General features: G+C 40.2%; 1 protein-coding gene across 5 annotated transcripts; it reads left to right on the forward strand.

Annotated features, from left to right (window-relative positions):
- The first annotated feature begins 669 nt into the window (after positions 1-669).
- trim2a (tripartite motif containing 2a) lies at positions 670-25,921 on the forward strand. Of its 5 annotated transcripts, none has more exons than XM_034231460.1 (12): positions 670-794; positions 17,348-17,526; positions 18,606-18,843; positions 19,122-19,273; positions 19,415-19,595; positions 21,297-22,020; positions 22,095-22,198; positions 22,413-22,580; positions 22,895-23,075; positions 23,417-23,487; positions 23,726-23,866; positions 24,428-25,921. In XM_034231460.1, the coding sequence occupies exons 2-12, from the start codon at positions 17,393-17,395 to the stop codon at positions 24,578-24,580; spliced, it is 2,247 nt and encodes a 748-aa protein (XP_034087351.1). In that variant the 5' UTR covers positions 670-794; positions 17,348-17,392; the 3' UTR covers positions 24,581-25,921. The 5 variants fall into 5 exon arrangements, with proteins under 5 accessions (XP_034087351.1, XP_034087350.1, XP_034087352.1 ...); XM_034231459.1 differs by lacking the exon at positions 670-794 and adding an exon at positions 8,584-8,793; XM_034231461.1 differs by lacking the exon at positions 670-794 and adding an exon at positions 11,854-11,983.
- The last annotated feature ends 477 nt before the right edge of the window (positions 25,922-26,398 follow it).

Here is a 26,398-nt window from a genome sequence, read left to right on the forward strand (position 1 = left end):
GTCCAATTAGGGATAAAAATGGGTAGGAAATTTGAACAAGCCAAAACAACTTGGGCAAAAGCTTTGAAGTCACACAGACTCAGATAAACAATCAACCTTGATGATGTATGCAATATATATGAAAAACATTTTTAAGAAAATTAAAACAAATAATTCACTGAAAACGATTGTGTGCCAGATGGTACAGAAATATGAAATAAATTAAGATTAACACATTTTTGTATATGAAATATCTAACTGCATATATCTATCCCTATATGTCTGCATCATAACAGTTTGTTTAGTGGTCACATCTTGCAATTTCCCTTATTTTATTTGATCTTACAACACATTTTAAACAACCTACACACATACCAGGGACAACGGTTTAACTTCAAATCATTTAAAAATCAATAATAAATATCACTTTAAAAGTAGGCTGAATGTCTTGTAAACATAACCCGTTTTATGTATTATTTTCCTACGTGGGCTACATCGCACACATGCAGCCAGTGAAGGGAAAACAGAAATAATGCATGGATTCGGAGGCTATTTGTATACGTGGATGTTATATTGATGAAGTGTTTCGGACTGGATTAGCTCTAACTGCATCCGGCTGCTGGAGCCTTTCCCTTACTGTTGGCGGATCCCTTTAATAAGGGGGGTGGGAGCGAGCCGCTCTCAGATCAGCTTCAGTGTGTTAGCAGAGCAGCAGGATCCCACAGCGAGTCAAACTGGGAACAGTCCAGTAGGATCAGCGATACACCCTCATGCGTCTCTGTGGCTTTCTAACCGGAAGATAAAATAACATCTAGGTGAGTGAATCGGATTTTACTGCATGTAGTTCTCAGGGGAAAACAAGCTGAGATTGAATGAATGTCGCCACTTTGTCCAACTTGATTTTATGTGTGACTTTTGGAAGAAGCTAGAAGAAGCTTTCAAAATGCGGAATAACATTTATTGACTTACTTTGAAAGTGCTACTCTGCCTCTGTGGTTTGCTAATTTATTAGTAAAATAATCTATTAACAGCAGGTTTATTTCCAGTGCCCTCCATGCTGCAGGCTCATGTGTGTCAGCATCTTAAATCTGTTTAAATGGAAATGATCTGTGCCTGCTGATGCACTTACTGAGATATTAGTCAAACAGGATCTTGTGTGTGACATGGCTTGGTGGTTTGATATAATGATTAAAGTTTTATATGCATAGATTCATTCACAAGAGATGTTTAGGTTTAGGAGAGCAGCTCTCAGGTTATCTGTGATGAGGTGGAAGTAGCTGCCATTGTATGTGTTAAATGTATTTACTTCTTAGTGATTATTTTCATACCCATTGTTGACTTTGAGTAAGTGCAACAACATTGTTTACTAATGTAGAATACAGCTTCTTCTTTGGCCCATCAATATTAAGTGACATATTAGCAAGACATGAATTATTTTCTGTTTCTATAAGAGAAAGCATAGTTTCCACTACTAAAGCTGTATAAAGAAATCATTTGAAATGTGGATTATTCACATTTTCTTGCTGGCCAAGGGTTAAATGAAAAGATAAATACAATTGTCATACCCATACACCTGTACGGACAAGATATACAACTTTAGTGAACTTGAGAGGAGCTGATGGCCATACTGTCTTTTTTTTACTTTAAGGAGAACCAGGCTTGTAGTTTAAGTAAAGCTGGAGTCAGCAGACTGTTACCAGGGGGAAAAGGTTGTCTATGTATGACATTGAAGAATTGTACTCTAAAGCCTAATTAGCATTATGAGTTTATTTTGCAGACAAACATACATTTTAAAATGTAAAATGTGTGCTTTTGGTGAGGTTTCTCTCTGCTTTAAATCTTTCTGCTTAGGTAGGCTAATCAAATCCTGTTTCTCACCACCCACTTGAATAATATCAGCCAATTCGTTTACCGTTTCACTTCAACCAGGAGAATAGATTTGATGTGATGAGGCTCTACTGTACCTCCTAATTGGCTCAGGAGGCAGTCATCATCCATTTGTGAGCTGGATTACTGGAGGGAGATTTGAATGGTATAGGAGAGGCCTCTGGCGGTTTTTGTAATTATGATATTAGCAATGGAGAAAGTTAACTAAATGTGTTTTTTAAAGAGCGTCAAAGGGTGGATGGATGGGCTAAACAAACACATTACTTTATCATTGGAGGCTGCTGTTTGTGTACTGTGTGAAACTAAATGTCAACATCGACTTATTTAGACCGACGTAAGCGAGGTTACTTCACAGTCCAACGTTTGATATAAGATTGGTACCCTATTTTCACATTTTTGTCACGAAAGTCTATAAACACATTCTCAAAGTGTTTGTTTGACTACCTATTTATCAAACTATGATATCTATACTGTAACGGGCATTTCAAATAAATGTTTACATACCCACATTAGACCCAAAAAGTATTCAATAGTAGTGATTCATTCATTGGAACAATTCTTGCAGGGCTGTTATCATCACTTTGTCTTTACATTAAATTGTGTCAACAGCACAGAGCCATATTCATTTCGTTAGCTGGCTCTATTCTTCCCCATAAACTAGAAATGGATTAACGCCTCATTACGATTGCCTGCTCTCTCTGGGTGCCTCTCTTTCTCTGTGTGTGAGAGTGTCCTCCTTTGATGTCTGATCCCTAGTTTGTCTACGGCAGCTGTTTGTTTTAGTCATTGTGACATTAGAGGTGCTCCAATGCAGTAAGTGATTCTGGGAACAAGAAGTAGAGAGTAATGCAGTAAAGGCTGCATAACTCTCCCACCACTGCAGTACACGCTGCTGCAGCTGTGGGAGTATTCTCCTGCTGATCAAGAAGGCCATGTGGATGACTCAGTGCACTGAAGCAACGCAAAATGTACACTTCTCTGTTACATAAAATAATAATTACCATTGCCTTATATGTCATACATCAAGGCCACTTTCTGAAGAGAACCAAATTAGTTTTCACTCATTGCACACTTGATGATGTTTTTCACATCCACAATTTTGTGAGTTCTTTTTTTTTTTTATATTCCAAACAACTTTTAGTTGTTATTCCAGTCCAACATAACATCACCCTCAAGTGTTTTCTCCAAAAGTACCTTTGAGGTGTATCAAGACTTCTCTGACAGACTGGAAAAGCTCAACTAATGTTGGATTTGTGCGTGTATTAATACACGCACATACTTTTTTTACGTACAACATTTTACTTGCAGTATCGAGTATTGAAAACGGTTGAATACCGACTCCTACTGTGCATACTCTCTGTTACTTATTTGATAAGGCAGTTTCAGATTGTTTTGTGTATGACATAACTGAGAACTTTTGCTTATTTAGAAACATTTAAAAAATGTCTTTCTCACAGTAAGGTAAAGATTTGGTATCAAAACACATGTGTCACTGCAATTGCTAGGTCAGATTTAGGCCTCTTAGATTGTAAAGGTGTTGCAAATAAACGATAACTCAGTAGGAACTTACTAAAGATTTGGTCGCTGTGAGCTATTGATTACCCAGATAATGTATAGTATCTGTTTCCATTGCACATGTCTACTGGTGGCAGTATGCATGTTCTTCTCCAGCTTGTACAATGACCAAAGGTCCTGCAGACTCACTACTCATTTAACATTTAACCTGCAGGATCAGTGGCTCGCTGCTGTGAGCTCCACAGCGACCTGTGTCCTGTTGAAGCTGAGTGATTACTGTTGGTGGTCCGGCAGCTTAGTGACTCTACTACAGAGTAGTATCTCTGAGTGTCTCACTGTAGAGGATTATGAGAAATCACAGTGTGTTTGTGTGTTAAAGATCAACATTTACTGAAAGCAACAGTAACCTCCCACACTTCAGAGTGTCACTCCACCACTAAGATAAATGTTGGATGCTGAGCACACTGTAAAAGTTCAACAACGTATGTGGGGTTGATCTGGTGGGCTAAAACGTCATTTGCATCATATTATACTTTTTGTCTTTTCTATTTTGAGCTATTACCTTAGTAGATACAATCAGGTGTCAAACTAAATGACATCATGCCTGCAATTAATTTAGTTGGTTCAAAGCCATCCATCCATCCATCTTCTCCCGCTTATCCGTGGTCGGGTCGCGGGGGTAGCAGTTCCAGCAGAGAGCCCCAAACTTTCTTTTCCCTGGCGACATCAACCAGCTCTGACTGGGGGATCCCAAGGCGCTCCCAGGCCAGCGAAGAGATATAATCCCTCCACCTGGTCCTAGGTCTACCCCTTGGTCTCTTCCCAGGGACGTGCCTGGAACACCTCCCTGGGAGGCGCCCAGGTGGCATCCTAATAGGTGCCCGAACCACCTCAACTGGCTCCTTTCGACGCGAAGGAGGTTCAAAGCCAAGGTTTAAAATAATCCTAACAAACTGGACAACTTGTCAACCACAGTTTTTTAAGTGCTACTGTGTGCTTTCTTCCTCAAGAAATAGTTAAAAGCACATGACTTTATTTTTTTTTTTCATGACGTTATTTTGTATCTCGGTTGATTATTTTGTCTTTATGTTCTCTGCTCAAGGTTGAAAGATAAGACATAGTCAAAATAACAGCAAAGACCTGGTGTTTTTGTTTAATCTTCCTTGGCCAATGTCGTTGATTTCACACAGTTAGACGCTTTTATCCAAAGCAACTTCATTCAATACTGTGGACAATCCCCACAGGAGCAATTTGGGGTGAAGAGTCTTGATGCTGACTGCAGTGGGACTCAAACTTGCTATCCCCTGATTCGCAGTCCAGCACACTACCCACTGCTTTTGACAAACTTGTACTGATACACTTCATCCTGAGCAACTGGTTTGTTTTTCTTTTAGCATAAAACCTCAATCCATAACATATTTAGCCACATTGTTTTTCTCTTTCTGTGCACTTTCTGTGGACTTTTCCCATGTTTTATTTTATTATTATTCATACTCCCAGTAAATTGGAAGTACAGTACATTGCTGAAGCTCCAAAATGCCAGGTTGCTTGTAGATTTCATTTTTTGGAATGTTTTAGGAGATGTATTCAGCTGGTTTCACCTAACTCGGTTACACAAATGACTAAATGAAGCTAAGTTGAAAATACATTGAATCATGGTATCCCTGTGTCCACACGGAGCCATTTTTTTATGCTGTCAGTAATCCAGTTAAGTGGGAGTGGATGTACAGAGGGAAACGGATGCATTTAGATAATTACTACAAACATCGTTCATGGCCTGCCAATAAGATTGAAGCTTTCAAGAAATTGGGAAACTCTCTAGGGGCAGACATGTCTGTTTGATGTATGGGTTCCTGTCTGTAGGAAAACCTGCGTTGGGTGTGTCCAGCCTGAAGAGACAGATGAGTGATTTTGTTATTGTGGAACCACCAATGTTTAGATGGAAGTATGAACATGTGGTTACAATAAGGGGAGAGCTGGCCCCATGGCAGCAGGTGGCAGAAAAATAGTTATTTTGCTTTCATGTGTTCGGTTATTATATCTAAGGGCGGTGGTGGCGAAGTCGATAGGGACTTGGCTTGGCAACTGGAAGGTCACCAGTTCAAGTCCCGGCAAGACCAAGTGCTACCGAGGTGTCCCTGAGCAAGGCACCGTTCCCTACACTGCTCCCCGGGCGCTGTTCAAAATGGCAGCCCACTGCTCCTAACACTAGGATGGGTCAAATGCAGAGAAACAATTTCCCCACGGGGATTAATAAAGTATATCAAATCAAATAAAACATTATATCAAATATCTAGAAACATTCGGTAATGAGATTCTAACACAACAGCTATTGTACATACTGCACATTTGGTTGAGAAAAGCTGTTCCAGACTGTTGATAGGGGACATAGATGCTAAAAAGACCATGTGATAGGATTTAAAGGTTTCAGAAACAGACACTACAAACACCCTGTGGTGAGATTGTTAGTTCTGTAACTGCTGTTTTCAATGTCAAGAACTCACTTTAACGCACACCATTTTTGCCATGCCAGTTTTAGAGTTTTTTGAAGGCAAAGTTCTGGCACGACTGCTCTTTGGATTGTAATTTTCATTTTGGGTAATTTGTTAGACTAAAAAAAGGCCAAGGTATCTGAAGGTATCTTTTTGTGTTACATTGAGGTTATACTTACAGCAGGTGCAATGTTTATTGTGTTTGATCATTGGCACTTAACACAAAGTACTGCTGAGCTGCGTGGGAAACTTTGCAGGCTTTGTATTGATGCAATTTGCGTGGTAAATGAACAATATTTGGCTTCCTTCTGTGTTAGCATTGTCCTAAGCTCCAGTTAATTTGCCGTCAAAGTCTGCTGGATGATGCTTAACTCCTGCAGAGGACATTTCTTAAATAATCCTCTTCATCTCTGGATACGTGATCTGGGAACACTGAAAATCTGTTGAGAAATCCTTTTGGACCTGTCTGCTGCATTCGACACGGTGAATCATCAGATCTTCCTTCGCACTCTCCAAGAACTTGGAGTTTCAGGCTCTGCACTTTCCCTCCTCACCTCATACCTCAAAGACCGCACCTACAGGTTACTTGGTTCCAAGGTTACTTGGAGAGGGTCCGAGTCCGACCCTTGTCAATTAACTACAGGGGTCCCTCAGGGCTCTGTTCTTGGTCCCCTCCTCTTCTCCTTGAACACAAACTCGCTCGGATCAGTCATTAGCCCGCATGGTTTTTCATACCACTGCTACGCTGACGACACCCAATTAATTCTGTCCTTTCCCCGCTCAGAGACCCAGGTTGTCGCACGCATCTCTGCTTGTCTAGCTGACATCTCTCAGTGGATGTCTGATCATCACCTCAAGCTCAAGCTCAACAAGACTGAACTGCTTTTCCTTCCGGGAAAAGGTTGTCCCACTCTTGACCTAACAATCAACATTGGCACCTCTGTTGTTTCCCCGACTCAGACTGCAAGGAATCTGGGTGTGACCCTAGATAACAACCTGTCCTTCACTGCAAACATCGCTGCTACAACCCGTTGCTGCAGATACACGCTTTACAACATCAGGAGGATACGTCCCCAGCTGACCCAGAAAGCGACGCAGGTTCTGGTCCAGGCTCTCGTCATCTCACGCCTAGACTACTGCAACTCCCTCCTGGCTGGTCTACCTGCATGTGCCATCCGACCTCTGCAGCTCATCCAGAATGCAACGGCTCGCCTGGTCTTCAACCTTCCTAAATTCTCCCACACCACGCCGCTCCTCCGCTCCCTTCACTGGCTTCCGGTAACTGCTAGAATCCACTTCAAGACAATGGTACTTGCGTACCATGCTGTGAATGAATCTGGCCCTTCCTACATCCAGGACATGGTTAAACCGTACACCCCAGCACTTGCACTCCGCTCTGCATCAACCAAACGGCTCGCTGCACCCTCGCTGCGAAGGGGACCCAAGTTCCCATCAGCAAAAACACGTGGGTTTGCTATCCTGGCTCCAAAATGGTGGAATGAGCTCCCCATTGACATCAGGACAGCAGATAGCTTACACACCTTCCGGCGCAGACTGAAACTCATCTCTTTCGACTCCACTTCGAGCGATAGAACTATTAACAAAGCACTTATATACTAATAAAGGGCTGGCTTATCTAAAGCCAGTTGAGTAGCACTTGAAATGTTTTTGCTCTATGAGGCCTGATGTACTTATATGATTCTGTTTTCTTCAAGTTTGTATTTTGTTGGTCGAACGCACTTATTGTAAGTCGCTTTGGATAAAAGTGTCAGCTAAATGCAATGTAATAATGTAAAATAACAATCCATCTGATTATTGATGAGATATTTCAGTCTGGACAGAAGTTGGACTGCTATCTTAAATGCTTCTCAAAGTAAAGAAAGTATTGTTTTGATTAATCCTGAGTTCTCTTTATCTTGTCTCTCCTGAATTGTGTAGTCTTTGGAGATCGGTTGCATCATCTCAACCTTGTTTACCAGCTCTGCTTCAGTGTCCCAAGTCCCCAGGGGCAGACAGGACAGATATTTTCACATGCATGCTTGGTTAACTTGGGAAACATTCAAATAAATGCATTTTCAATTTCACTCTTTTAAACGTTCATGTTCTGTACATGACTGTTCTGTGCTGTGATCATTATTCAGAGGATTGGTATGGTTATTGTGGATTTTCATTTGTGGACCATCCCGTTTCAATCAGTGACTGTGGCCGGTTGTTTTCTTGAATTCTCACTTCAACTTTAACTCTGGGGAACAGCAATGTCAAAACTATGTTTGTTTAACACTGTGCAGTAGATTATGCCAATGTTTAACGCTTAAGGGACATGTGTTTTGGCTTTGACAATTTCTCCTTTTAAAATGGCATATATTTGCAGCTTGATTAAGAGAACAGCTCCTGCGCATTTGAGATAAAATTGTGCACATGACCTCAGTTTTCAACTTAATCCAGCAGTATTTTACAAGACAAAACAGTATAGGCATGTAAAACAAAAGCATGGACCATGTTATGCCTATGGTACCAGGGTCAGTGCTTAGACAAATAATAACAGAATGTGTCTCTGAAGTTGCTCTTGTCTTCGTGCCAGATCCTCTTTTTCTGCTTATCAGTTTCTCCTCCATGCTCGTCATGTCTCTGGGACTCTTGCCCTCACTGGGGTTAAAGAGCAGCACAAGCTTTAAGCCCCACCTCCTCCAGCCTCACTTAACCTTCTGATTTCCCTACTACACCACCAAAGGGCCTTCCCCCTCCGCCTCAGCTCACCCAGTGGCTCCCTGTCGGTCTGTTTTGATTATTGTAACAGCTAACTGTCTCCCACTGCTCTCACTACAGTGCTGTTTATCAGAGATGAAAGGATTAGGTGAGAGGAGCGTTTGTTTTCACCACAGAGAAGAGAGGAGGAGAGGAGGGCAGCCATGGAGATGAAGTAAGTGGAATGTTTGGGATTTAAAGAGGTAGAGGAGCATTTTAATAAGTGAGAAATAGATGGAAAAAGTATATAAGGAAAGAGAAAGTATCTGATTAAAGGAATGGGGAAACTGTTCTGATGTTGTGTTGGGAAAGTCCCCATGCAGGGTGCAGTGTTGGTGCATTGTTTGTGGGTCAGTCAATTGACTACTGTTGCAGGAAAATATTATTATTAAAAGATGCGTCTGTTATTCCCGGTGATTACCCCGGAGGTCTTGCAAGCTACTAGAAATACAGGTTGGTTCACATGGTGTCAGGTGTTCACACACTGAGGAAAATCACTCTCAGCAGATGTGCTGTTTTTCTCTGCAGGTGCATGTGCTGTACGCTTGAAAGAAAAATATTTGCCTTACTTTCATTTCCTGCTCTTCATATTCTGTGACCTCAGTCTTAAGCCCAAGAAAAAGTCAAGTCAACTTATTACACAACTCAATGTTTGTCTGCAGGGCTTTACAATGTCTACTAAACAATATATGGCCCCTTTGATGTGGTTAAAAAGTCTTATTTTATCCATTGCATATAATCAAAAAGTATATAATATATATTAGGAGAAAAATAAGACAATAATAAAAAGGCTGTGTATCAGCTGACTCTGCATCATTAACCTGTAAAGGCAATAAGCATTGTTAACGGAGTTATCACATTGTAACACTGGTAACTTTTATACTACTAACAAATTACTGCATTACAGCTTTTTTATTAAGCTATTAGCAAACTCAACAAACATGATGCGCCTCTTCTCCTCTCACCTGAGGCTCTGCACAGCTGCTATCTCTGCAGAAAATGTTCAAAGTTTCATGCTGTTCCCATCCAAACACAAAAGTAACAACATTTAAAAGCATGCATATAGATGAAAAGTGCATTTAAGAGATGCTGGGTTATACAGTAGAAAACCATTTGTCATTGCAATATGATTGAAACAACTATTCATAGATTTCAATTTTTTTTAACAAAAGTAAAAGAAAGTGAACCTATTATTATTTGTATGCAAAAATGTCAATAAATAATGTCTTCAGCCTCTTGAATGTAGAGATTCCCTGCTTTTTGTAAAAATTGTTTTATATTATATCAACTGAATATCTCTGGGTTTTGGACAAAACAAAATATCACTTGGGACAAACTGGGATAGAAGTTTTCCACAATTTTTTACTTTTTAATCTAGAAATGTATCTGCAGATTAGTCAATAATAAATTAAATCTTTAGCTGCAGCTTTGTACATTGTTACCTTTATCTGCTAGTATAACTACATCAAGAACATAGAGGGATAAACGGTCAACAAAGCTAAAACAAAAACGATTTTCTATTGGTGCACTTTGGCAGGACTTTGAGACACAATGTTTTAGCTTGGTTAAATTCTGGTTGACGGATGTGCAGCATGGACAGTTTTCCAATGGCTCTCCACTAGCACATCTGTAGGCCTTAATTAGAGGTCAGTTGACATGCATGCTCTAACTCACCCAGACAGGGCATCCTCTTATCTTGTGTCACCAGAAGGAACGGTCGGCAGATATATATCCCTGTGACGCAGTGATATTATGTCCTTATTCACTGGAAGAATCGCCTTTTTCTCTGAAACCATGCAAATGAAACCCAAGAAAGCCAAACAAATGGTAGGCAATTATTTTTCTCAACAGGACTGGCACACAATTCTCACAAAAAAATCTAAAGTTTTATGGTATTTTTTTCAAAGCTACCAACACAGCCCCTCACACAGTATTTATAACATCGCTTTTGAGGTTTAAACCCCATTGATGAGTAGACTTTCATCTGAGGTTTTCAAAGATGCTGCTGTTAGTCTTTCCAATTGAGGGAGGGGGGGGATGTGGAGTTGAATGAGGGGATGTTCTGCTGCTGTAATATCTCATCATCCTGTCCAGTGGTGCTTTATATTAGAATAAAGGCATGTAAAGCCCCTGATTCCCCTTAAAATGAAATCTGGAGAGCACAGTTTTTCATAAGGGTGAATGTAAAAATATTTAGCTGCAGGTGCTGCTATACCGCGACAGAATCAGAAGTAAGGAGGGCTCTGAATTAACGTATTTTGTGAGGAAACTGTTACAGCGTTGGTGAAATGGTGCGATTACCACAGACATAAGCCTTCTAGACGGACATCTGGCTTTGAGAGGATTTGAAAAACAATCCAGGCTAAAAACAAACATACTGCAGCTGTCATCTTGCACATCAGTAATAATGAAGATGTGTTTTATTGTCTGTACAGTCAACACAGTGGTGTCAGTGTAGCTTTCAGTCCATGTTATCCTCTCGTGATTATGGTGATTTTAGGTGTAGTGGACATTTTTGAGTTGCTGCCAGACTGAAAAATGTCAGTCTTATCTTGTGGCCCCAGAATGCACTGTGGGTAGGCATACAGCCAAGTGACATATTAACATCCTACTTTATTTAGAGTACAGACACTTTCTCCACAGCATGTAAAATGTGATTAGAAATAAATATAAATAATGTAAGCATAAGGACTTGAAGCAGCAGGAAGTGGCATGCACATTTCCCTGACATTTCTGGTTAAAGAATACGCTAACAAAATAATATACACAATACTAACTATTTCTATAAAAGGGCAATTAAAACAATCTAAAATAATTGAACCGTCACAAAAACAATTTGATCTCAATTTGCTGGTGTTAAAATGAAGTGGGATGCAGGAAAAGAGCAGCAATAAACCGTCCTGTGACTCTTTAAACATGGCAGCAAAGCAATGAACCTGCATGTGACTGGACTCTTGGACTTCTGACCTGACAAACTAATAAGTTGTGTATTATATCATAAAACATTCAATAATGAGCAGATGAAGTGAGAGAAACAAGCTGATCTCTATCAGTGCTGCCAAGCCAACACGTCATTATCATAATGAGAGGTAACATGTTACAGATCCACCTGTTTGACTTCAACCTGGTTGTTGACATTTTAAAAGGCGGTCGTTCTGACTGGACAGTGTCATTATTGTGCAGTGTGACGTGGCTTTACAGTATGTGTGTTTAGAAACGGTGAAACAGCTGAGGTCAGTGCGCTGGAAAGAGCTGTGTGACGGACACCAGAGGGAGACCCAGATTCACATACAGCTACACAGCCACTATGTGAACTAAAAGTAACCAAAAATAACTGCTGGAAAAACTGTTTCCTCTTCATACTGGTGAGTGACAAGCTGGTTTTATAATAACAGATTGCCCTAGATTTTTAACTTGCTTAAAGTACAGTTTAACAGTGGTTAACGTTGTGTAATCATTGTTGGAGGATAAGTAGAGAGAGCTGTTTTTTAATCTGATCTGAGTCAGTTGGTATTGCTGTTTTTCAGTGTTTTAGAGCATCAGGGATTATTATGTGGGCGTAAATATTGAAAAAACAAATGACAGGTTTACTCTTCAGTTTGTGTCAATGTGTGTGGCCCTGAGCGATGAGTGTCTCTGTGGCGATGTAATGCTTCTGCTAGTCTCTATGACTTAAAGCCCCGGCCTTTCATTTGTATCCGTTCAGAGGCTACCTATGATTCCAAGGGGATGAATCCTAATGACTTTGGGGATCCCATGACCTTTCCCTCTATAACACCGGAAGATTGAGATTTGTGGTTTTGATTGAAGTATCTCTGCCTCCCCCCCAGTATGAATAGTAATACCTTTGGTGATCTGTTGAAACTTCATGTAGAGCCATAGGCAGGTCACATTCGCTGTATAACTAGGGCAGTGCCCAGTCGGTGCAGGGTGGTTTCAAACACACACTTTTTTTTAAATGGCGCGATAGCTTGGCCCCGGAATATCTTGAGAACTGCCCATTAACGCTCATTCTTGAGATATGTGAGAAACACACTGAGTGCTTGCTTAAAAGTTAGTTTTTAGTTTATGGCCATATACCTAACTTTCATTCCCATCAGCCATTTAGCGATAGTAAGTTAACATAGTGAGCAAGGTTATTATTATACTTCGAATGTTGTAATTGTTTGCATGTTAGTATGCTACCATTAGCACTCAGCTAAAGAATATCATAACATATTTTTATCCTGCTGCGTTTACAAACAGTAAAAAGCCTATCAGTCAGTTTGTAGGTCACAGCATGTGCAGTCCTGTGTTTTGCTTTATAGTGGTTCATGATTTAGTTTACATGTAGATTGAAGACTAAGCTTTTAACAAAGCGATGAAGCAATGAGATGTTTGTCATAGAAGCTGGTTCATGTGTTGATGTGAGTGTAGGAACAACGTTTGCACTATCCAAATGAAGGCAGAGTCTGCAGACTGTGACCACTCACTAAAGGTCGAGCTGTGGAGCATCCTGTTGGCTATGAAACAGTGTTTTAGTTTAAAAGGGTTTGATGCTTAAGGTTGGTTATATTCAATTTATTTCCCAATGATGACTAATCCCATTTATCAAATGATAAATCCCCTCAATATGCTTTCAGCATTATCCTTAACTGCCATGCTTTTGAATTGGATTGAGCATGTCGTGCCTCTGCATGTTAATGACACTGGCACACAAATGACTATCGGGATGTTTTCATTTTTTCCTCCAGAGTTGCATAAGTTTCTTTTGTTCTGTTTCCCACTGACTGACTCACAGTTTGGCAGAGGCAGAGATGAGATCATTGTACTGGCCTCAGAGCTGCCAGGCATAATGACATGTTTAAAACTGCTCTGTCAAGTTCAACTGCGATCAGAAGGTATACAATTTAAAAAGGATTTAAGTCCAATGTTTTCCGCTGTTGGACGGAGAAAAGGATTTCCTCAGCATGTAAAAATGTAATCCCAGCCACAGAAACAGATAACTCTTTAGAAATGTTGTTAAATTAATTGTATTATTTTAAAATATGAGGGTTTGACCTGATTCAAACATTGAAACGTGTAGAGATGTGGAGAGCAATTCAGACGGCACAAGACTAGTTTTGGTCATTTAATTGTACAACCAGACATTTTTTAAGCGATCTTTTGTTGACGGACTCGTATCTCTTCTTCCTCCTCTGAGCCCCTCCACCATACTAATGTCATACAGTACATAGTGGGATTGCATTATGTAAACATATAAAGTATTGGCTTAGTTTAGAAGCTTAGTGTGTTACTGTTGTCTGAAGATTAAAGCTTTTGTTCCAGTGATCTATTCCTATAGATGTATAAAGCTTTACAGAGTTCAGTTCACCCCACAGACAGCAGTGCATTGCAGGGATTTAGATCCATGTCTCTGATGTGTCTTCTGTGGCCTTCATCTTTTCATCTTGTCTCCAAAAAAAAGGAAAGGAAATTAGTTTTACCTCAGTGTTTTGTCAAGAGAATAGATAGCAATAACAACATCCTCTATCATTAAGCCTTGGCCTCCTTTTGCTATGCCATTCATCAGAGTGACATGGTGAAAAGTGTGTGGGTATATGAAGGATGTATACATATATATATACACACATAAGAGAGCATTTGGTTTTCCCAGATTGTTATCACTCGGATCAAATCTTCACTTTCTGTGAAACTAACATTTCCTTAAACTTCATCTTTAATATTTTACCTCCAACTTTCCCTCTCTTGTTCGTATTCTCTTTCTCTACATGTACAGTGAGTCAGCAGCATACACCCCCCTCACAGAAATAGCCTTTTGGTTCAACTCTTGGCTGTAAAGGGGACCCAAATCTGCTGCCCCCCTTTATTTCCCTTATTTGTTAGATCACCTTCCATCAGCCAGTACTCGCTCACATACTCCTGATGCTGCACACGCTCGGCACTGCAGTGAGCCAGCATTTATTTGAGAGAGAGAGAGAGAGAGAGAGAGAGAGACACAGAGAGAGAGAGCGAGGGAGAGAGGAGGGAGAGGAGGGAGAGGAGGGAGAGGAAGGTAGGAGGGAGATGAATGGATGAGACAGACTGAGCCAAGAATGCAAGTGATGGGAGGAGAGGAAGTGGAGAGTAAAAGAGGGAGGGGGAAGAGATGATGCAAAAACTGAAACGCAATCTGAATCATCCCTCCTCAACTTCGTGTGTGCGCACTCCCAAAAACACACGCAGGAGCACACATCCTGTCGCCTCCTGTTAGGCTGGTTGCTGCGACCTGGAGTAAAGCATGGTTTCATGTCAGCGCTGACGTGAAGGCATGTTCAGAGCCTGGAGACACATGGAGCCAGTGTTGCATTCTGCGTATTGGAGTGGATGACACCTGTTGATCAGCGTTTAGATGCAGCACTGTAAGTCTTTCTGTCTAAAATGTCATGAGACAATTATTTTGAAAAGCTTGTGTTTATATACTTCTATATGAGATTCTACAGTCAAAAGGGAAAATGTTAAGCTTTAAGTATGAAACTCTCTGATAGTGTTTGGGGTTTTCATGTGCGTATGAGATGACCGCTCGATCCAGCAGGCATTATTCCGCTTAGCTGGTGCATATCTGGTTATGTAAGAGTGAAGCGATGTGAGGCTGCTGCGACCTTCAGTGCACCGTCAGCTCAGGCTGCTTCTGTTGTGGCTGTCTGCAGGATTTAGGAATCTGACTTTTATTAATCCCTGCCATATCTCATGCTCTGCTCATTTCATTAATCTGGCCTCTGTGGAGCTGGTGAGTTATCAACATCCAGCCTAAGACCTGAGCATATGTTTTTGTGCATGTCTGTGCTGGCATATATTATTTAAATCCTCCCTTTCATATATGGATACACATGAAAGTGGTTTTAGCTTATTGGTTGGTGAAATGTGCTGAATTGTGATCATCTGTATGAGGTTTTTGCTAAGTCATTGTGCTGCTGCTACAGCAACTCTGTTTTTAACTTGCAAGACAAGCTTTGTAAGGCTGAACTGAGTGAACACATCACTATTTGTCAGCAGACAGCAAACGCACATTGGAAAGGTTAGTAATAACCTACTGATGGCATGATGGCTTTCTTATGACAGTAATTGTATCCACCGCTCTCCATTTTCAGGCTTATCGAAACACTACATTGTATTTACTGGCTTTCATATCGGCTTTCAGGGTGAGGAAAGAGAGGAGCAGTCTGGCATGAGAGAGGATTAAGAGAAGAGAGGAGAAGGAGAGCATGTACTGTAGAAAGAAGAACATCCCTGAGGGTTTCCTCTCAGTGGCAGAGGTGGCCTGTTTCTGTGCCAGTCTTGAATGTGAACAGACAATAAAAGCACTGACACACTTTCTGTGCCTAAGTTAGCTGCCAGATAACGTTACAGAGAAGTCAAACAAGCAAATACTGGAAGCAATAAGAGGGCGTTTCACAGGAAACTGCAGAGCAAGTTCTCCACAATTCTGAATAATCTGTATGGCATGTAAATATGATGCATAGTGGGTTCAAAGTGTTTATTTTGTAGACTCAGTGTTGAGCGCTGACCACGCAGAACCTTGCTTTAATCAAATATGTATCACTCAAAGTGCCTTTTCAGACACAGCTCTGATTCTAGCTTCACTCTGACTTTTTACTACTGCGTTTGTTCCCAACATGGCGGTCTAGAACCAAGTAAAATAAATTCTGAATTGTTTATTTTTCTCAAATCCATGTACAATAGTTATGCCTTTTTATGTTACTAACAAGTAAGCATTTAATGATTAGACTTTTCTCTCCCAACACCAATTCTGATTCAACTCAGATTATCTGATTCTAACGAGTACTGTTCCAATACCAGGCTCTTGTTTATCTCAAATCTAAAATGTGTGCTCTAGCAGCCAATCATTATTGAATGAATGCATGTGATAGCTGAAACTTTCATTTATATATATATATATATAAAATGACCTTTACTAAGAAACTATCGTTGATCAGTCACGCCAGGCAGTTGCCTGATCGTCAATTGACCACCGTACTGATTTCATGATAGAAAGTATGATATTGAAGGTGTCCTGTTAACAGTCTTACAGACGACTCTTTTATAATAGTGGTTTATGATAAATGCTTGTTGGGCTGCAGGTGATTTTTATGTTGGCAGCAATGCTAAGTGGCTGCAGTGCTAACAAGAGGTCACTATGGATGCAGACCTCGTGGGTCATGAACCAAAAATGTTAGGAACAACTGTCATTCTCTGTCAAAATTAAACAATAAGTGAATGTTGTGATCATAAGCGCTTGCAGACATTTTATTTTGAAGCCCTGACCTTAGTTTGACCTCCCACCCTCTTTACTTCACAACCTCCTAGATGTTGCATCTGTTCCCAGGCTGTTAGTCCCAATGAATGAATGAAAAGACAAAAAGAGATTACATGGAGATGCGTTTAATCTACTGAACAGCAGGAAAATAATCTAGCAGTATGGTGTTAGTGACCTCCTGATTGAGTGGATGCAACACCATCTCTAAATACAATCTTTAATTGTTCTGTTTATGAGTTTGAGTTGAAACCAGTAGCCACATGTGTTGATTGGTGTGTCTGTTTGTGCATTTGGCATTTCCTCCCTCAGTGAGGGGAGGGAAGGATGAAGGTCTTTTGTTTTAAACTTTGATCTTTACCACCCACAGATTTCCACCCTCTGTGTGTTTGATCATACGTGGTGTCTTTAGCTTTGTCCTCACTGTGTCTCATCCTCCCTCTGTGTCTCTCTGCAGGGAGCTGGGTAAGAGGAAGAAGGACTTGTATGTCAGAGTTGTAGGATGGCCAGTGAAGGCTCCACTCTTCCCAGTCCTGTTGTCCGCCAGATCGACAAGCAGTTCTTGATCTGCAGCATATGTCTGGACCGCTACGAAAACCCCAAAGTACTGCCATGCCTACACACCTTCTGTGAGAGGTGAGTGTTGTTAACATATTTTGTGTTTTATGTATTTATCCTGTGAATTGTATTGACTGAAGAGGAATATGTGGGCAAACACAATTTATCAGATCTCAAATGTAAATGTACAAAGTTCTTCGAGAGAAGGATGCTTCACAGTACATTGGAGATGCAGAAAGCAATACTCCTCATCAATAGGACTTTTGTTAATCTGAGTATTGTTTCAGATGAGAGGCATCTTTTCTGTTAACTTGTGTGTGTTGGTGCCATCCTCTGACAAGCAGCCTTTGTTTCTGATACAAAAGAGAAACTGTGGACTGTCTGTCCATTTTACTCTGGTTGCTTCTAAAGAGTCATTACGCTGTCAGATTGGACAACATAGAAATCCTCTTCTGGTACATCTACTTCACAAATATATTGCTGTGGTATAAGTCCACTTTTCTGAACTACTGTAGTATTAGGAAGAACAGTAGAATACCTCACATTTTAATAAAAAATAACACAATGAAAACGTGTTTTTCTTTAAAGTGTTGTCCATCTTTTGATGACATTTATTTTCACATATCTGCCAGATAGCAGCTACCTAAAACTTTATGTAAACATATTATCTTATGGCACCTTACGATGTTTAAAGTGTAATATAATATTGTAAATTCTTAATGGCATAAAAGCATTACTGCTCTGACCTGAAGCTTCCTTGGCTATAATGTACTTCTGACCACATCCAGCAGGATGCTAGGTGTGGTCTGTGCATTTATGACCCTTGGCTCACTAATGTATTGCTGCTCTACCTTTTTTTTAATTAGATCTCTAATAATAGCAGTGGTGATGTTGCATTATATTGGAGGTGTTCCTAATGTTTTTCCACATGTACATAAAGGAAGAGGAGATAATATACAAAGCACCTCAATATAATCCTGTCCAACACCTTCTCTGACAGTGTCCACATATCACACACATAATATAAAGCTGTGCATGCGGCATAGTTAATGTATTGTATTGGTGCAGATGATAAAAGTAACTCAAGTTGTATATAAGTAAATAACTTTAGCAATTTAGTAGATAACTAAAATTATCCTCACCCTTTCCTCCTCCAGGTGTCTGCAGAATTACATCCCGGCCCACAGCCTCACTCTGTCGTGCCCCGTGTGCCGCCAGACCTCCATCCTGCCGGAAAAAGGTGTGGCGGCATTACAGAATAACTTCTTCATCACCAACCTGATGGACGTGCTGCAGCGAGCGCCGGACAGCTGCAGCCAGGAGGCCGCGGCTCTCAACAACATCACCACTGTGGCTGCTGCACAACTGCTCTCCTGCCCCAACCATGGAGGCAACGTAAGACTCACACACATTAGCTTGGTCTGCCTCTTTCTGTATTTTCATTTGACCTCTTCTCTGTCACACACATCACCAAAGTTATCAGAATTCATCTTGAAGGGCCCATTAGTATGTGCACCAAATGTCATTGCAATTGATCTTGTACTTGTTAAGATATTTCAATCTAGAACAAAGTGGTGGACCAACCATTATTGCCATCAACCACACTACAGATGTAGCTTAAAGTGTTATATAACATATTTAAGTCCAACCTCTACTTTTTTCCTGCTGATTAGGTCATGGAGTTTTACTGCCCGCCTTGTGAGACGGCCATGTGTCAGGAGTGTACGAGTGGGGAACATGGAGAACACCCAACCGTGCCTCTTAAAGACGTGGTGGAGCAACACAAGGCATCATTACAGGACCAGCTAAACTCCGTCAAGAAGAGGTACAACAGCGGCATTATGAAGAGAAACTGCCCAACACACTGTACCGCAAATGAAATAAAAACATTGCTTGCTCTGTCATGTGACTGTTGGCTCATTGTATGAATGTCTGCTCATTCCTCCGGTTCCTCGGTTGCTCCCAGGTTGCCAGAGATCGACTCCGCGCTGCAGATGCTGTCAGAGATCCTGCAGCAGCTGACCAATCAAAAGAGTTCTATGGAGGACAACATCCATACTACCTTTGATGAGTTGCAGAAGACTCTGAATGTCCGCAAGAGCGTTTTACTGATGGAGCTGGAGGTCAACTACGGCCTCAAGCAGAAGGTACAACTAAAAAGCTTTTATTTAGTTCACACATACATAAGGTTTACATAACAAGTTGTGCTCGGTTGTTTGGTTTAGACGTTTGGCTGGAATCATAAATTGTTCTTTAATCAACCTGAAGCACATATCAGTCATTTTCTAACTGAATACCTAACTCACAAAATGAATATATGTATATCAATTACTCACCCTGTGTAACCCTAAATTCCTGAAGAAAAAAAGTATTTTTCTCGCATAAGATGTGACCACATTACTGTGTACATATGACTTGATTAAACTGCATCAGCTGTGGGAACATTTTAATCAGATGTTTTAATATAGTTTAGATGTGGTTAAACGCGGCACCAATTGACCTCAATTTATTAAGACTTTGTTCCGTTTTTTTGATGCCAGAAAAACGGCATTTGCTTTAATAAGTCAAGGTATCACGGGGAGTGACTGTTATACAAATGGTCATTTTAGTGGTTGATTCCATTTTCAAGGGGCTGTATTCATATTTATTCTTATACAAAGTTATTGAAGTATTAGACAAAAGGAAAAAGAAACAATTAAAAGTAACAATGACCTAATTTATCATCTATATTTGGAAAGTATTCAACCTATCACAGGCTGCTCATCAGGCTGGTGTCGCTGGGCTCAGCTGGTCTGATAAGAGATTAGCAGACGAAGGAAGGGGGGACCGGGTGGGCTGGTGCACCACCCCAACCTGGACCACCAATCAACAGTCTGGCTAAGAGCCTGCTGTCTCCCCCTCAGGGAGCTACATCTCATTGGTAGCTAATGATTTACAATTCACTGAGTGGAGTGCCAACTAACAGTGGAGCCCAGGGGAAAGTCAGATATGTGACGTAGCTTGTTGTGTTGTTGCTGCTAGCTACTGTAGATGGAGCCAGCGCACTGTATCTACACTTTGGGTGTGTCATGTGCAGTGAGGGAACACTGTAAAGCTCAGAGAGTGAGTAAGCATAAAGGGAAAGCGATACTAGAGGGTGCTTTGAAGAAACATTTTCCTTTTAATGTGACATTTATGGTTTAATGGCTTCTTTTGTGGGAGAAGAAGAGGAGTGTGATGATCAGATGCTGGTGAGTTTGTCTCGGTAAATCAGCAACAAAGAACCTCTTTTTTTACTCTGGAAGTAAAGCATACTTAAAGATTCCATGATCTGAATGTGAGCTTTTAGCTTTTTTTTATTAGCTGAAGTGATACCACTTTAAGAAATTATGATATAATGCAATAATTACTGCAGTATGTATCACATTCCTATTGTTAAGAAAATACAATCAAGCATCTGTTTCTGTGATAAAGTAACACTTAATGGATCATCAATGAATAAGTAACCTTATACATTATTCAGTGTATCAACAACTAACAGTGGATTAACAGATAAGCAGAACAAGTCAACACAGTATGACATAGCCATATCTGAAATATATTTATTTGTTTTTATAGTTGATAATGCTAGGAGATGATAGTAAGGTATGTTCAAGTCAACATTAAACCGAATTAAGACAATATCCTAACCCTTTTTTAATGAAAAGGTATGCAGTATGCTTTATTTTCATGCAGTTGTTGATCTCTTAGGGGAATTCTGCTTATGTACTGGATTTAACCCTTTTTATATGTGTTTACTGCACTTGTGTTTTTCATGGGAGTGATCACTATCTCTAGCTAACTCTGCTGCCCCCTGGTGTGTGTATTAGGTGCTCCAAGCCCAGCTGGACACTCTGCTGCAGGGCCAGGACGGCATCAACAGCAGCTGTAACTTCACGGAGCAGGCGCTGAGCCACGGCACCGAGGCCGAGGTGCTGCTGGTGAAGAAGCAGATGAGCGAGCGTCTCGTGGAGCTGGCTAGCCAGGAGCTTCCCCTGCAGCCCGAGGAGAACGACCAGCTGGACTTCATCGTGGAGACGGATGGGCTAAAGAAGTCCATCCACAACATGGGCACCATTTTGACGACAAATGCAGTGGCATCTGAGACTGTGGCGACAGGTGAAGGGTTACGCCACTGTGTTGTAGGCGTCCCCACCTCCATCACCATCACCACTAAGGACAAAGACGGAGAGCTGTGTAAGATGGGCAACGCCGTCATCACTGCTGAAATGTCCTCAGCTGATGGAAGCAAAGGTGAAGGGGAGATACTGGACAACAAAAATGGCACTTATGAGTACCTGTTCTCAGCCCCTAAAGAGGGGATTTTTAATCTATCACTGCGTTTATACGACCAACACATTAAAGGGAGCCCCTTTAAAATAAAGGCCACCAAATCCATAGATGTATCGCAAAGTTCAGACAGCATGAAGAAGAGGCTGAAGTCTCCGGGCAGCAGCCACATCAAGCAGAAGGCCATCAAGAGGCCGGCCAGTATGTACAGCACGGGGCGGAGGAAAGAAAACCCCATCGAGGACGACCTCATCTTCAGAATAGGTAGGGAGGCTGACAGAAGATAAGATGTGTTTCTGTCAAAAACACACTTACTAATACATATCATGTTTTTCCAGGCACAAAAGGAAGAAACAAAGGGGAGTTCACTAACCTGCAGGGAGTGTCTACCTCTGCTCTGGGGAAGGTGCTGATAGCAGACAGCAACAACCAGTGTGTGCAGGTAAGATGCTGCTCTCGGCCTACTGGTTTAGCAGTATGTGTGTATGGAGAGGTTATGGTGGAGAACACCAACTTAACAACTTCTTCAGTTACCTTAAATGCTGCCTATGCATTTTTCCATCTCTATGAAAATATACTGTTAAAGTACTAAACACCAAATTATTGCATTCAGAACATTAATTTTAAAATCTTAAATGTGTTTTTGTGTGAGGCAGATTTTCACAAATGACGGCCAGTTCAAAAGTCGTTTTGGTATCCGCGGCCGGACTCCGGGTCAACTGCAGCGACCGACGGGAGTGGCCATCCACCCGAACGGTGACATCATCATCGCAGATTACGACAACAAATGGGTCAGCATCTTTTCAAGTGAAGGCAAGTTTAAGGTAAGTCAAGTTCTAAAGTGCGATCTTAACTTGATAACAAGACAGGGGCCAAAGAGTATAATCTGATCTCATATACAGATGAAAGATTAATTAATATGGTGTAAATGTTTTACTTTTCTTCTTATCGTTAAAGCAGGCTTGTAATAGCAAAATATAAGTTACTTCTATATTCCTTTATTTTTATTTGTAATACTCCCATTAAAACATACTGGCATTAATAAACAGTTACATTTACCTTGCCCATACCTCCTGAAATGTGCCATCAGGAACTAGTAAATTAAAAACCTCTAACAGGAAGCCTTTGACTCCTTCAGAGCAAGATTGGCTCGGGGAAGCTGATGGGCCCTAAAGGCGTGTCGGTGGACAGGAACGGTCACATCATCGTGGTCGACAACAAGGCCTGCTGCATCTTCATCTTTCAGGTCAACGGCAAGCTGGTCACAAAGTTCGGTAACCGTGGCAATGGTGACCGGCAGTTTGCAGGTACACTCAACGGTAATATGTGCACTGCCCCGCTCACAGTCTTTCTCCAACCAGCTCACACCTGCATGTGGAATGAAGAAGAATGCCGCACCAGGAACCTTAAAGATCCCATTAGACTTCTGAGGTTTTTATTTTTCAATAAAAAGATAAAACAGGGAAAAGAATACCTATAATCTATATTAACAACACGTGAAAAACTTAAATGGTCATTGTAAAAAAGTATTTAGTATCTATCATCATTGAATTCATTTGGCTACTTACTAATTTTCATGTACATTTCTAAAACCGTACCACCACTATTTCATTTTGTAAAACGACACTTGCCTGAATTTTGCTTGTCTTTTTTTGTTAAGGGCCACACTTTGCTGCTGTCAACAATAAAAATGAAATCATTGTGACAGATTTCCACAACCACTCAGTCAAGGTCAGTGCAATACTAGAGCTGTGAAAGTGTATTACAAGCAAACAACATGTTCTGTATTAAAAAAACAAACAAAAAAATGGATAGTCCTTTTGTTAACACTAGGAATAATGTTGATTTGAACACCTTTCTTTATTTGATGTATTACTGTTTTTGTTATTTTTTTCATTGGCATCATTGTTAAAAAAATATATATATTCTAACGTCTCCATACTATCACCCCTTGAAATTCAAAATGTAGGTGTTCAACACAGAAGGAGAGTTCTTGCTGAAGTTTGGTTCTAATGGTGAGGGCAACGGCCAGTTCAACGCCCCCACAGGAGTGGCAGTGGATGTCAATGGAAACATCATCGTGGCAGACTGGGGCAACAGCAGGATACAGGTCAGTCCAAAAAAGCTCACCTGAACAACTCTTAAGAAAATATAAGTAATAGTAAACTTAAAACCCACTGCTGCATTCACATCTTGAATTTCACTATGTCTTCATAGTTAGTTTCTTCACTGAGTCAAGAATCATAATAATTTGTTATTCAAGTGCCATGACGTCTTCTAGCCCACATACAAATGTAGGTGAAATATACATATACTGTAAGTACATGACACTTTTTTCCAAATTCAATAACTTTCAAATTTAGAACAACCACTTCTGCCAATTTGAATCATCATTTTTGTCTTCATTAAACTATCCATTTGATAACATATTAGTATTTTCCACTATACAATAGATTAAAAACAAAACAAAGTAAGACCAATTGTTTCTTGATAACACATTGGGAAAAATAAACCCTTTTCCTAAGCAGTGTAAAACATTATACTCTAAACTGTGATTAAAATAAGTTATTATGTTAAAATGTATGTTATTCCAACTGCCATTAAGAAGATATCACAGGGTTTACCTTTCTCTCTCTCTCTCTCTCTCTATCCCTCTCTATCCCTCCCTCAGGTGTTTGATGGCAGCGGTTCCTTCCTGTCTTACATCAACACCTCAGCCGACCCTCTGTACGGTCCTCAGGGACTCGCTCTCACCTCTGATGGACATGTTGTGGTTGCAGATTCGGGCAACCACTGCTTCAAAGTCTACCGCTACCTGCAGTAGCCCTCCTCTCTCACCGCACAAAACTGTACAGTGTACATAAACACACAGGCACTCATTCGTGTGGAGCGACCGGCAGATTTGCACTTACCCATTAATCTCTGAATCATGCTGTCGTTGTGCCATCTGTGTGGCGTGACATCCTGTGTGACCTCCAACGCTGAAGAAACAGAATTGTTTGTGAGAGGATCCAAAAATATTCACAGACCTCTGCTACTGATTGATGCTTTGAGGGGTCATCCATAATCTTTTTCACATTCCATCTTCATACAGATACAACATTTTAGTATTGTAGACCTTTGATTTGCTGTGATATGGCAGAAAAACTGGAAAATAATGCAATTGCACTCAGTCTTAAACGTACTGGTTGGACACTGTGTTTAGTACAATTGAAATTAAAGTAAATGTGTATTTTAGTCATCAGAAATTGTGAATTTTATTTATAGTGGTGTTCTGTCTAATGCTCTTAACAGTCCTCACATTTTGCCTGTTAACTATAAAGGAGAAATATTTCACCTACTGTAGGTAGAAGGGTATTTAAAGCATGATTAGACATCGTTGAGCATGCTGCTTTTACTAATAAACACCAGAAGAGCTACTGTGCACAATATATTCATATGTTTCAAGCTGGCAACACAATCACCTAAACAAACTTTGAATGGAATCATTGTTTCAATTTTAATACTTTATTGATGTGTGAAAATTAAGTCAATGTAATTTGTCATCACTTAAAACGCACGTGTTGTTATTACAGTATGCTGGTAACTTCTGTTAAATAGTTTTTTAACAAAGACACATACAGTACTATAGTGTGTTTGTGTGATTGTGTTGTGATCAGTTAAGGTATAAAACAAAAGCCACTTGACATGTTGACTTACAAATGTGCTGTGATTATGTGCAAACATCATTTTGTTTATTGCAGAATTTGAGTAAATAACAAAACATGTGTAGATAGACTCAGTCCTCAGATGCATCAATGTAAAGGTTTGCTCATCATGTTGCAATAGACAGCTTTAATTAAACATTAAAACATCATTAAGCAAGGCTGCGATCATCTCACTCCTATCCATGTTCTCTCATGTCTTACAAACATTTCTAAAACCACTAACATGTTGTAGTAAAAACTATTTGATCCTTAAAAAAGGATGCAATATGTATTCCAACAGTTTTGGTGTATGTTGTACAAAAGGCACTGTGCTCCTATAGCCCTAGCACAGTTTTCAGTACTTGTTATCCTGCATTTGGTCATCCATTTTCTACAAAATCCTGTTAAATTATTTGTTGTCATTTTGTCTTGTTTTTATTTGTAATGCCAAATGGAATTAAAGTGCCCATAAGAAATAATATTGTGTTTGATGTTTTTTGTTGTGTATACTTACTGTATCTGTAAGGGCAGGAATGACAGTTGTATTTATTTTTCATCTTAAAAGTTGCAGTAAATGTCTTGGCATACAAATACATTTTACAACAAGTAACACAAAATAGGGAAAGGAAAGAAGATGCATGTGATATTTGTTGTAATAAGTGGCATAAGTAATTTATTTGAACAATGTTTTTATTAGACAGTAGATGGCGTCAGAAAATCACGAGTTCAAGTCAAACAACATCGCTCCTCCCCATTATAATAATGCTGCCTTCTTAGCAGTTGGAAATAACCAATATTGATCACAACACGACACAAACGATCCAAAACCGTGGCAAACATGACCGTTTCTCAAGGTTTTCTTTCGCTCAAACATGTTAATATGGAAAAGATCACATGTACGTTGTATCTTAAAGAATACATTAAGTTAAAACAACATATATATATATTTGTCTGGT

Source organism: Gymnodraco acuticeps, unplaced genomic scaffold (genome assembly GCF_902827175.1).
Source record: "Gymnodraco acuticeps unplaced genomic scaffold, fGymAcu1.1, whole genome shotgun sequence".
Classification (NCBI taxonomy): Eukaryota; Metazoa; Chordata; class Actinopteri; order Perciformes; family Bathydraconidae; genus Gymnodraco; species Gymnodraco acuticeps.